The 13,552-nt window shown below is 42.5% G+C and overlaps 2 protein-coding genes across 2 annotated transcripts in view; one reads left to right on the top strand and one right to left on the bottom strand.

Moving 5' to 3' along the window:
- The window catches only part of LOC125763610 (protein phosphatase 1 regulatory subunit 14B), a 38,352-nt gene extending 29,329 nt beyond the window's left edge, over positions 1–9,023 (bottom strand). Inside the window, exon 1 of the mRNA XM_049426957.1 lies at positions 8,595–9,023. The gene's annotated coding sequence lies outside the window, so the exon portion shown is untranslated. The remainder of the gene's footprint in view (positions 1–8,594) is intronic.
- A 157-nt stretch (positions 9,024–9,180) lies between these two features.
- LOC125763406 (chromodomain-helicase-DNA-binding protein 7) lies at positions 9,181–13,373 on the top strand. The gene is made up of 5 exons (XM_049426588.1): positions 9,181–9,807; positions 9,871–10,131; positions 10,209–10,366; positions 10,888–11,731; positions 11,871–13,373. Exons 2-5 carry the CDS (start codon positions 9,960–9,962, stop codon positions 13,118–13,120), a joined length of 2,424 nt encoding a protein of 807 aa, XP_049282545.1. The 5' UTR covers positions 9,181–9,807; positions 9,871–9,959; the 3' UTR covers positions 13,121–13,373.
- Positions 13,374–13,552: the final 179 nt, after the last annotated feature.

Here is a 13,552-nt window from a genome sequence, read left to right as displayed (position 1 = left end):
AGGTTTGCCATCCAGGAGATATACATATACTATGCAACCGTCCAGTTGCGAGTCGCGCAACTGGGGCCCGTCGAAAACTGAACCATCGCTAACCTTTCGAATTCGTTTGCCGGTTTGCACGCCACGGGGCTTTACGAATGACGAAAGGTGCCCATGCGGTTTGGCTCGTGATGGAAAATCAGCGAAGCGTGCACGCGACGTTCGCTCGTGATGCAATTTCTACCTCTGGGTCTTCCATCACCCGACCGACGACTCGATCGGCATAAGGATCGGTGGATTGAAAAAACACGCAGACACAAAAAAAAAAACAAAACAAGAGTCGATTTTCATAAACAGAAACCTTGAAGTGTATCGTCTTCAGTGGGCCACACGGCCACGGCATGAGGGGTTTTGCATTTGGCTGGTGGTTGGCACACAGCAACCGTTGCCAAGCAGCAACAAACGTTTTGCGCGATCGGTTGATTGGGAAGCATTTAATGGTTCTTTGCTGTTGCTGTATTGAATTTGCTGGTTCCTTGGCATGTTCGACCTTCTTTGGCATTTCGAACCGATCCCTCCCGAGCTCGGTAGTGTAATTGCATCATGTACAAAAGAAAACAAGATGAACCAATGCATTATGGCTTACAAAAAAAAAATGTGGGCAATGGGAAAGAAAACTGGCTCAATGTCGTAGCCGGGTATGAATGAACAAGTGATGAAGGGTGATATTTTCTTTGCTGCATATTTCACCACCAGTCGGTGATGACGTTCAATTTGTTCGAATTCTAGTTTGTATCACATGGCTAAAAAAATTAAAAACGCAGAAAAAACTGTTCTTATAAATCTCAAATCTACACCAAACACATCTGGTTGGTGAAAGGCATGAGAATTATTAATTTTTGTAAACGAAACCTTTGAATATTTCTTCAAATTTGGTGTCTATTTACATCAGCCATGTTTTAGAAATTGAATTGATTGTCTAGCTCCTTCTACAACTTGAAGAGAAGACTTGAAGACATACTTTCGATCAAAAACAAAATCTTCCCAAAACACCCAAGACTGCTTTTTTGAGCTTTAGAGTTCCATTTTTCTTGTATGCCCGCAAGCCTTGAATATCTTGAATGCCATTATCGTGTTGAAAAACAACATTTTTCTACGCTGCTGGATTATGGATGGAGCTACATCCAAAGCTCTTGGCTATCTTGTAAGCATTTTACAAGAAATTAGGGCAGCAAAGCTCCGTGTCGAGAAGCATTCTGATTCTTTCCGCAGATCTCTCCAACAAGCTCCCGGGAGACTCTAGGTACCACAACGTTTAAGTAAGTAAAGATTGGTGTTAATAGTTGGTATTTGAAATCTTCCAAGAAGTTTCGTACTGTTTTCCCAACGTATCGAGTCTTTGTCCAATTTCTTTAAGTGATAATTTTTTTTAAAATAAATATCAGCTATTTTGTCTTTTCCGTTTTGTCTTCAAACAATTCAAATTAAATTTAAATTTAGAGCAGAATTTCCTATACTTTAGTGTAGAAACTCAGAACGCGCTTTAACCTCCAATCAGATAGTTATTCTTGCCTTCCGAATGATTGAATGACTAATAGGTGGATACAATCACACAGAAATCTCGTAAACGGAACACAGATTGATATTACGCAATACATTAGGGACATGGGAAAAGGAACAAAAAGCCTTCCGCTGAAACACGCCCTTCCTTAAACAACAACAAATAGCACGAATTCGGCGGAGGAGAGAAAAAAATCTAATAAAAGACAGCTGAAAAATTGGCAAAACCATTCGTTCCGAAAAAGGCCACTGGCTGACCACCGTCACCGGTAGAAGCGAATGTTGAAATCATATCACGTCGTGCCGAACCGCGCGAGAGAAAGAACATCCTCGAGGAGGATTTATATGTGTCACTCGAGTTGTGGTGGCGCCACAACTGGAAAAGATCCATCTGCGATGGCCAGCGGTGCCAAGGGTGGCGTTAGTTGATTCCCGACTTCTTCCAAGGAAGACAAATATTTGTCCCCAGTTCAGCCCACCATCGTCCGGATTCACAATGCACAAAAGTTTATCCGGGTTGGCTTTCCAGGGCATTCCCATTGGTACCATTGGGAAGCAGGTTTGTGATGTATTTTCCATTTCTTACTTTTTTGTTGTTGTTGTCGCTACCTTATCCATATTTACAGCGCCGACAAACACGACCAGATAGTGTCAACGAGCGGCGAAGCACTTTAGCAGCAGAGTACGATAGCTCGACGGCACCAGCGAGTTGTTCGACGAGACATCCCGTTCAACGAGACGACCGTCACTGTACCGCTTCCCGAAAGTAGATTATAAATTCTAATTTGCATCGTAAATTGATCGACACAGCGCTGTGCGTTAGATGCAATTTGCATACGGTGCAATGGCCCTTAAATTGCTCCCGTCGTCGGGCCAGGTGCCACTCAAGAGGAAATGGAAGAATGTGTACAAGACGAAACCGGAGATGTATTTCTATCTCTAGTACACCGGAAACTCATATCTTTGCAGATAGTTACAATAAAATTACAACAAATAATCAACACACTGCTTCAAACGTTCCATACCTCAACGTTCCCAAATGCTTAAATGTTTTTTTTAAAACAATTTACTCCCAACGCATTCCCACCCACACGTTGGCCAGGGTGGCTATTTTAATTCTCACTCTCCGTCTGGAAATACGTGTGCGGTAAGGCGATTAGCACGGAAATAGCCCGATCGTAACCAACGCATGACCTCGACACATCGTCACACCGGATCACCTACGGCCGTATATATTATGGCGTCTGTTCCGAAACCGAACGCGTATGCAAACAAACAATCGGCTTTCGGCTTTCCGTTTATCGCATTCGCCGCCACCCAGTGCTTTGCGTAATTCCCGTCGAATGGCGCACAGGGAAGATTTCCCTGTCAGTGAAGGGATTTGGAAGATGGTCTTTTGCCGGCTTTGCTTAACATTCCACACCTTCTTAAATGCCGCTCATCGACACGAAGCTGGCCAGCTTATACCGGGCTTCGTGTCATGTCGGCACACAACAGACAACTCATTTCGAGGATTCAAACCGATCAAACCGACAAATCATCGGGCGCCTCCATCGATGCCCCGCACACGTCACTTGTGCGGCTTCCACGATCTTTCCTTTCGCAAAGCTTTTTGGCTGTGAACCGCAAATTTCGCTACAAGGAAGAAAGGTTGGACCATAATTTGGTAGCAGCAACATCTGCAACAGCAAGATATTTGTAGCGTGGCTCGAATTTTTCGTATTCTATTTTGTTGGATCATTCGATTAGCTGCAGTGTGACACATTTCGATCACATTAGTGTCAGCTGTCAGCAACAGCAACGCAAGCTACGATATGACATTGTTGAACACCGTTTGTCCTTGAGCTTTTGTGTCATAGATGACGAATTTAAGTTGTGTGCGATGGATAAGGGAGCATAAATTGATGAACTTTTAAACATGTCTTTCACACGCAAAATCTTTTCTTTTGAACTATTTCTGCTATTCTTTCAGATAGTTAATATAGATAAGGAATCCATCTCACTTTCTGGATTATGTTCAACATAAATTTGATCCTGTATAAAGCTTTCTCATCTGACACAACCGCCATGTTGGAAAGCTTTACAAGTGTGTGAGACAAAAAAGCTTTACAATGAAACTGTTTCACATAGAAAAAACTCTACATATTCCATTTTAACTAGAAAAGAACTCAGGAATGGTTTCATTATTATGGAATATTGAACAGAACCAAAAGCCTATGTTAGCACAGTAATAAAACCCATAAAATCTTTAATTTAATAGCCATCGCCGAGTTAACATTTATCGTGACTGGGAAATAAATTTAGCACCTTGATCAATCTGTTCACACGCAAATGTCAGTAGCATTGGAGCATCGTTGATGGTCACCAATTTTTGGGCAAACCCTAGCTACCGATCGACCCATCGACTAAAACATTCGAATGGCCTCGCGTCTTAAGCGCCTGGCCGGCGTAAAACTAAATGCCAAATAGATTTGAAAGTTCATCACCGCGTGTTCGTGGCCATTACGCGTGCAACATATCTTTCATTCCTTTACCCCCAACCCCGGTTTGCCATTTTCCAAAGCAACATTATTTATGCTTCGTCGAGGCAGATAGCTCGTTTGGTATGTGGTTATGCTTGGTAGAATTTTCCTTGATGGTTTTGTGCTTTGTTTAATTCTCGGTCGGTAAACAAATTTCCGTTCCGAATCGATTGTACTGTGGCGTATGTTTTGTTTTTCTCCCCCCAAGGCATAGGCGAGAAATGTTAGACTCGAGGCCTACAATCCCCCACTCTAATTACTATACATGGGGGGTGATGACTTGCCCGTATGTCCAGCGAGAGTTAGCATTCACGTACGTTTACATGGTGCAAAACGGGGCGCCTTGATAGACCTTTAGCAACACTTGCACGGCTAGCAGAAACGACTTTTTCCTAGAGACATTTACATGCAAATCCTGGGGGAAATAACAACAATTTACGAACGTTCTGCTTCTGCCTTCAGCAATTCACTGTTGTTCAGTTCCAAGTCGGTTTGGACAGTGGCACAGACCACTGTCTACCGGCATAATGAAAGTTTATTGCATTTTACTTCACAAATAGCAAAAAATGCTTTCGATTCGTACGAACAATGATAATCAAGTTGTGAAAAAAAGAATAAAAAATTATAAAAAAATACAAAAAATTAAAAATTTCACAAGGCTCATTTTTGTACCAAGTTTTGCCTATAACTCGGACGGTATCCAACGGATCGCCAATCTTTAACCTGTGGTCGATAGATGGCACCAATGGCTACATTTTCTTCTTGGACAGCCATCCTCTCAGGTGCCTGTACCGGAAGTTATTCGAGGAACCAAGTTCCTTACCCTGTTGAGAAAATGTAAAATTTTCCTCATTTTTGCAACAAGTTTTGCCTATAACTCGGTCGGTATCCAACGGATCGCCAATCTTTAACCTGTGGTCGATAGATGGCATCTATGGCTACATTTTCTTCTTGGACAGCCATGCTCTCAGATGTCTGTGCCAGAAGTTATTCGAGGAACCAAGTTCCTTACCCTGTTTGATAAAATGTAAAATTTTCCTCATTTTTGAGCAATTCAGCAAAATTAAAAAAAATGATTTATTTTAATGCGAATTTGTTGCAATGTGTTTCTTTTCACTCAAATAATGCTTTAAATTAAAAAAATAATAAAAAATCAGAAAAAAAATTTAAAAAAATTTTCAACTCGAAAATTTCATAAGGTTTACCCCTTAAGATTTTTTATGGGAAATTTTGAAAAAAAAATAAAATTGATTTATTTTAATGCCAATTGGTTGCAATGTGTTTCTTTACACTCAAGTAATGCTTTAAATAAAAAAAAAGTGAAAAATTAAAAAAAAAATATAAAAAATTGAAAATTTCATAAGGCTCATTTTTGCACCAAGTTTTGCCTATAACTTGGTCGGTATACAACGGATCGCCAATCTTTAAACTGTGGTCGATAGATGACAGCCATGGCTACATTTTCTTCTTGGACAGCCATGCTCTCAGATGTCTGTGCCAGAAGTTATTCGAGGAACCAAGTTCCTTACCCTGTTTGAGAAAATGTAAAATTTTCCTCATTTTTGCAACAAGTTTTGCCTATAACTCGGTCGGTATCCAACGGATCGCCAATCTTTAAACTGTGGTCGATAAATGGCACCATTGACTACATTTTCCTCTTCGACAGCCATGTTCTCAGGTGCCCATGCCGGAAGTTATTCGAGGAACCAAGTCCCTTACCCTGTTTGAGAAAATGTAAAATTTTCCTCATTTTTGAACAATTTAGCAAAATTTATAAATGTGATATATTTGAATGCGAATTTGTTGCAATGTGTTTCTTTTCATTCAAATAATGCTTTAAATTAAAAAAAGAATAAAAAATCAGAAAAAAATTTAAAAAAAAATTTCAACTCGAAAATTTCATAAGGCTTACCCCTTACGATTTTTTTGGGAAATTTTGAAAAAAAAAATAAAATTGATTTATTTTAATGCCAATTGGTTGAAAAAAGTTTCTTTTCACTCAAGTAATGCTTTAAATAAAAAAAGAATAAAAAACCACTCACTCTTACTCACTTTGCACATCTCTATTCTCAACATTACGGAGCGTTTGCATATTTATTTGCTTTCCAACTTATCGCATACTCGCGGCTTGTCTGCGTCCAAAGAGTCCACCAGACAATCTGTTATGGGCCTCATGCTGATTCATCGTCAGACACTGAAGGACCCGGGTATGCAACTTGCGGTTGCAACGCAACGAAGGCAACAGAATATTTACAATCATTTAAGGTCTTCCACCACCGGCACCACACCGGGAAGGGGCTTGTAGGGCCCATCGGTTTGGGACTGCCGTTTGGCTACAAATTGATATCGCGTCCAACACACATACATAACCGGACGGTAACACTTTGTCTGCAGCAATTGCACCACCCACCGTGGATAGACGTTAGCGAAATCGTGTGAATATGTGTTTCCTTGAGTTCTTCCTGGTTGGTAGCAACCGTATACAGCCCTAAGCGTGTGTTATATTTTTTGTTACCCTTTAGATTGCATGCACATTTGAGAAGGAAAAAAAAAACGAATTCTCTATATTTTTAAGGGTGGAGTGGTTCGGTCTCATTAAAAAAATACGCCATATCATTACGAAGCGTAATGAAACGAAAAAGTGTAAATTTACACTGAAACAGACGCTAGACGATTTTTAGTCCTTTTGTTTATGGAGGTGACATTTTTGTTTTATTCTCACCACAAATGCAAAAACGCCAACACTTCATTCCAGACCACTTCAGAGCGTACATTCTGAAAGGGTTTTTTTTCGAATTCGGTAGTATGGGATTTTGGGTAGAACAATTGTGTTTTGTATATCCCCATACCTTTCCACTGGCACACAAGGGATCAGGTTTTTAGGTTAATTGCAAATCACGTTAGAAAATAGCTCAAACCTATCATATTGAAATTGATTTTATGCGTGTCGCTGTGGATCGATCGAAAGGTCTTTTTCCGAAAAGTGATGCAAAGCACTGGAAAGTGCCTCTACGAACATGTCCTAAGGATGGACGGAAAATTTTGGAACTTTTCCTAAACTCGATTAAAACATCGAAACGAGCAAAGGCAACCACTCTGTTAGATTGAACGCTATGGGATAACACACCTGACGCACCTGAAGCTGCTTTTGCGAAACAATCATAATAACACTCAAGAAAAACATACTAAAACACGTAAGCAGGGTAGTGAAACTAATTTAACAATAATTTGTTAAATTTCCTTCGTCGAAGTGATGTAAAGATCGAAGCAAAATCAATTAAACATACTGTTTAAGCAAAAAACAAAACAAAAAGCAATAAAACCCCGTTACCATAATGCTTTAACATGTTCTAATTAATTAAACCAAAGTGGCACAATCTTGCCGATTTTGAACGGTCCCACTTTGCATGATATGGTTTTGCGTAATGAACTGTGAAATGTTTCACAAGATTGATCGATAACAGCGGGAAAAAGGGGAGCAAATGAGTGACCCGTTCAACGCCTAATTGCATAAATTAGGCGTCTGGTGACATTGCCAACATTCTGCCGGAAGTGGAGGCTTCAGCAGGCTGGTACAAGGGGAGTTGATAGCATAATTATACTAAATGAAACTTTGTTCAGATGTAATTTTGGTATAACATGGACGTTTTGTGGAATTATAAAAATATTTCCTACATTATAGTAAATGTTCCAATGCTGCGGAATGCTAGTGACTAAAGCATTTATCTTAGAAAAATTCACTGTTTATTTTTTCACACTACAGAACCGTTACCAAAGCTCATCCGGACCGTTCCCACCGATAGTAAAATGATATCTCGTAAGCCAGCTATGACCCAAGCATGATCTAGTAGATCGTTACGCCAAGAAGAAAAAAAGCGCAATAAACATTTTGGGATTTGGTGTAAATATGATACAAGTCTAGGCTGTTGTAAATGATATTCTTTTAGGAATTTTTTAACTAGAAAAAATGCCCACACACAATCTTATGACACCTGCTGAGAAGTGAAAAAAATTGCAGGTGAAAGATGACATTTCACACAAGTCTCGACTTGCCTCTCAATGGCTGTAAACAATTTTAATCTACTTCGTGGCGTATTGCGATAACGCATTTAATCTCTTAGTCTCTCTCTCTCTCTCTCTCTCTTGCTTTCATTACTCCTTTTAACAGGCGGAAAATCTTGCAGATTTTCTTTACATAGACAAAATGCCTCGGATGTAAACACGACGCAAAATGTCTGGGGGGGCGACTGCATAATTTTGCTGCCAACCATTTGCTACATTTGCCTCAACTAACTACAAATGCACACTTTACGCTCGAGTAGCCAAACTGTTGCAGAGCAAAGATGTGATTTCATCGCCATTTTGTACCTGCGCTGTTTTGCACGTGCTTTCGTGCATCCGCAAGCAAACGACGACATGTAAAGCTCAAAGAAGCTGTTTGAGCAAAGTTATACAGTGTACATCCATAATCTCGTTGTTTCTTTTTATAAGATTATAGTTCAAGTGATAAAAGACGTGCGATTAAAGACTTACCTTTCCGTTAGAAGCTTTTCCGTCGGATGTTTTATCTGCTTCTGGTGAGAAGAGAGCTCGCGGTTTTCTTGTAGTTTTCTATCACTTATTATCCTTGTGTAATAGATCAACTAATGCTTTTTTTGCACATAAACCATAAACTAAATGAACGCACACTGAAACTACTGGATGAAGTGTAGCGAAAGAAAGAAGAGCTATGGCGTTTGAAGTTAGCCACTCACTAGAGTAAGATATAATATGTATTTTATCACCAGAAAAGAAAGCAATCCCCCAAAAACGCACTGACGCACCTCTCACCGACCGAACAATAGATAGGAAACTGAAGGAAACAAACGGACACTGGACCAGAGAAGGCGACGACACCGTTCTAGTGAGCCAAGAATAATCTAGCAAGCGCGAACTGTGCAACTGTCGCTCACGGCAACACCCGGCTGTTAATATGGTGAGAAGCAGCACATTCACGCACACCGATGAAGATGCTAGATGCTCATGTTTTGTCTGCCGTTTTGTTACTGTTAGTGTACCGGACTGTATATCCAGCGCACAGTTTCCCCGTTTTCAGTTTTTGGGGTACGTCAAAAATGGCGCCGGCGCATTAACGCTCTTTCATTACGTGCGTGTACCGAGAGCTTTGTTAACAAGTTGCATTACGGGAGCTTTTCGGCGGAAAACCTTTTGCATCCCCCCGGTTATGGTAAAATGGTTTCGTTAAAAAAAATGCTCCCCCAACTTGACGAATGTTTTGTGTTTTTGAGGAGATCTACTGGAGTAATCTGTTTGGGGGGGGAGGGAATGGAGTCATTGGGGAGCGGAATAGTAGGTTGTGTGCGTAAAAACCGAGCAATTGCTATTGATTTTTCCTTCAGTAGAGAGCTCAGGACACTGTCACTAACAGAAACTCGTGGATACATCCATGCAAGCGTTTTCCTTTCGTGTCGTCGCTTTTGGGTCGTCATTTTAATTGGCGCTATTTCGCTAGGGTAACAGTGATTGTGATAGTGAAAATCTTCTATTATTACGGTGAAGAAGATACATTTTAAAAGTTGTTCCCTTACGCTTTATCTCTGGTAGAGCGCAAGGTGTAAACATTGTACAATTTTCCTGGTGGAAAACTCGAATCCACTCGAAAACTTAAACCATACGCGAAGTGGCCGTCACAGATGTCACGGAAAGTTCACCAGAAGACAACAAGCAATCGAACACGGTGGTTTTGGTGTGCATCTATTAATGCTTACCGTTAAAAGGAATGGTGCTATCATTTACTTAATCATTTTAGAAAAACGCATCCCATAAACCACACAGCGGACAGCCGAAAAAACAGGGCGGAAAAAAATATCACACTACGCGTAGAACAAACAATCCGTCATGGAGCTAACCCGGAGGCAATTTAACTTAATTACCACCACAGGAAAGATGGCTTCCACCATTCTTTCGCTTCTGTTCCTGCTGGCCACCATCGTTCCGTACCGTGCAACGGTTGCACTACCGGAGGGAACGTTTCCGGTCGCGAAGCGTATGAATATCGAAACGTGCTTAGGTAAGTGACCGCTCCCAACCGGCAGGGAACCAAAGAGTTTTGACGCTTTTTGCATACTCAACACAACATTTTTTCAGTCCGGTTCGATGTGCATCTTAACACCATCATACGCACGGAAGAATCGCGATCGATGGGTGCACGCTTTCTCGACGATGCCGATCTGAATTCGCGCGAACAGTGTCTACGGCTGTGCTGCGAAACGGAAAATTGCGACGTATTCGTGTTCGAAGAAAAAGTAAGTAATGTTCCAACAAACTGTAAAGTTTGATGATATGTTTTCAGTTATTCATTGAGAGATCTTCGGGATCAAGAATAGTCTTTCAAAACCTCAAAGTTTTATGAGGGCAAAGAGGTTAAAGCTCACCTAAATGATCTCATCCACCCTCGTCCATTAATTTGAAACAATGGGGTTGAATCATTCATTCACCAAAAGAACAAAAAAAAAGGAATAAGGAAAGAACCTGAACGCAGGTGTTACATTGACGCTGGTAAGGTGAGAAAACGTCACACGTTACAAGCACAAACCCACCAGTTCTTCTTGCTCAGCGCCAAATATACACTGGTTTTATTATGTGTAAATATAAAACTTCCTCTCCATTCGCTTCTCAAACATTTTCACAACTGAAACTCAATTGCAGATGGGCGGCTGGAACGGCATCCAGTCAATTCACTTACCGTTACACCTTCCTAAATGTTGCTTTGTTCTAATGTTGTATTATCCGTTCCCATGCACGTTTCATTCACACCTGTCCACAGAGTCCGGGTACGTGTTTCCTCTTCCAGTGTGGCCCGCCGGAAAACTTCCGCTGTAAGTTTACACGCCACTCGAACTACACCAGCGCAGTTCTGTCCATGCCGCCGCCTCCGCCTCCTGTTGAACAACCGCCTCCACCACCTGCACCGCTAGCAGCACAGATACAATCGCTAGCCGCACAACCGGCCCCCAGCAGTGGTGTTACGAAACTGCTCTCCCAACACGAAATGGAACTGGTCAGCTTGAAGGACGGTGGCAACGGTAAGCTGCAGGGCACAAATTTTGCACCCGCTTCATCCACAACGCCTTTGCCACCGTTGGGCGTTCGGCTTGGAGAAATACTGACTACGCCCAGCGCCAGTACACCAAAGCTTGGGATGCCCGCGCAACAGTGTGGTCATTTCGAATTTCCTTGCCATTCTGGGGAATGTATCGCGGTGTACAACGTGTGCGATGGCATCCCGCAGTGTGAGGACGGTAGCGATGAAGGCGCCGAATGTCCGCAGAAGAGTTCCGCTCCGATCATATCCTCACCGACGATGCAAGGCAGAGAGCAGGGTTCGGGACACGGAAGGGCGAGTATGACCGGGGGTTTGGTGAATCAACCCGTCATGATGATACCCTCGGTACGTGGCGGTACCAGCGGGAACAATCCGATCGGGATGGGTGCACAAGGAATGCTTCCACTCGACCAACGTATGTATCAACCCCTGGATTACCAACAGCCGCCCAATCGATTCGGGTTGTCATTGGAACAGCAGCAGCAGATGCACCGCAATCGCGAAGATCCGATGACGGCTCCCAAACCTTGGCCTCGTCCAGCCATCAATGAGCCGAACTATGTCGGTAAGTTTCGTTCAAGAGAAGATGTTTTGCACTCAGAAGCACGAAAGAAGAAGTAAATTTTTGAGAAATTGTTTTCAAGATTTTTAAGGTTCAATTCTGACCATTATTTTCAACACTTTCTTTGTTAACTCGATTTCAGATTCCGCCGATAGTCATATCTTTAACCATAAGGGCGGGTTGCAGCTATCGGCAGTTAACAACCTGTTACCACCTTCTCAGCAATATCAGGAAACACTACCAGAATCGAGCTACATGCCATCCTCCTCCGTCATACGAGGTGGTGGTGGAAAGTCATATCTGACTATGGCCGGAAGTAATGGCTATCCTCAACAACCGTTACCACAGTTTCCAGCCGAACAAACGCCACAGCAGATGCCACCGTATAAATCCGTTCTTCCTTCCCAGTGGATGGGAAGTAACAATATGCGGGCCTCCAACTGGCCATTACAACCGGGCGATGGTTTACCTAGTGGCAGTGATGGAGTTCCTCCAAGGGAACAATACATACAACCGCCAGTCCAGCAGAAACATCCTTCGATCGCAGACATGCAATCCACTTCCAACGGAGCGGATGCATCATCGTCCTCCTCGATTACATTGCAACAAACGGCATTAAACCAACCACCCCCATCGGCTGGTCAGTGGACAATGGGATCACAGGCAGCGTTGGCGGGAACACCAACACCGCCAGGTACTCCGTCTGCTAGCGACGGCTCAGCGAATCGTGCTGGGCTTGAAACCTCAATGAAAGAACCATCCCCAAACCACGAATCATTGCCTTCTGCAGCTGGCGCAGCTCAAGGTGGAGCAAAACATAAGCCACCTGCCAGCGTTCCATCGGATGGTGGGACAGAGTACGAAGAAGATGCATATGACGATACTTACCCAGAATCGACGAACGTAGCCGGTGCGGATGAGCATTCGCAACCACCTACCCAAACGGAACCACCGAAGAAAAAGGTTCGAAAGCATCACAAACACGATCATGACCATGGTAAGCAAGCCGGTACGGGTTCGGATGCGGACAGTGCTAGTGAACAGACGGAACAGAAAAAGAAGAAAAAAACCAAAACTATCAAAAAAGATAAAGCGGCTAATCAGGCCGATCACGAAATTGGCACCGGCCACCATACTGGCAGTGATCCGATCGTGCACGAGCATCTAAAGGCGCTGCACAAGGAGCTCGAGATCGAGTTCGCGGATCACGATGGTTATGCCGACCGTCCCGGTGGTGCTATGTTGTCCCTTACCCTCGGTGTGTTGCTGACCGCGGCCATGGGTATTCTGCTGAGCTGCCGGATGCGTGTCGCCCGTCGAAGAATTCGTCGTCCGGGCAAATCATCCTACGCGCACGATGCCGATTTTCTCGTTAACGGCATGTATCTGTAGAGATCCCGTTGAGAACGAAGCAACATCATCAGCGGACGGTTAACCCGCTTCTTGTTGGTACCATTTTCTTATGTTATACGTGCTGTATATGCTGTATTTGGTTTCTTTCCGCCGAATGGATGATGGTTAAAAAAAAATGCTAGGTTTAAAATATTTTATTCTTAGTGCTGTAATTAGTAAAGATCAGTAATGCAGAATTATACAGAAAGAGAAATAAAATTAAACCCGACAAAAATATTGGCGAAATGGAAAACTCGACTGATGTTTGTCTTTTTTCTGCTTTTGAGGAACATTATCTCATTCTTCTTTCTCGATTAGTGTAAAATAGAATAAATTATTTGTGTTAGCTAATCGTTTGAATACCATCGGATGATAACGTTTTAGTTGCAGTTTAACAGTCGATCGATAATCTACCATTTCGAATTGTATCTT

This window comes from Anopheles funestus, chromosome 2RL (genome assembly GCF_943734845.2).
Source record: "Anopheles funestus chromosome 2RL, idAnoFuneDA-416_04, whole genome shotgun sequence".
Classification (NCBI taxonomy): domain Eukaryota; kingdom Metazoa; phylum Arthropoda; class Insecta; order Diptera; family Culicidae; genus Anopheles; species Anopheles funestus.
The sequence above is the reverse complement of the archived record's forward strand: the minus strand, read 5'-3'. Positions and strand labels throughout refer to the sequence as shown.

Coding starts and splice junctions, on each gene's coding strand:
- LOC125763406 (XM_049426588.1), top strand. CDS start 9,960: ATGGAGCTAACCCGGAGGCAATTTAACTTAATTACCACCACAGGAAAG. Junction 10,132..10,208: donor GAATATCGAAACGTGCTTAG/GTAAGTGACCGC, acceptor ACATTTTTTCAG/TCCGGTTCGATGTGCATCTT. Junction 11,732..11,870: donor CAATGAGCCGAACTATGTCG/GTAAGTTTCGTT, acceptor ACTCGATTTCAG/ATTCCGCCGATAGTCATATC.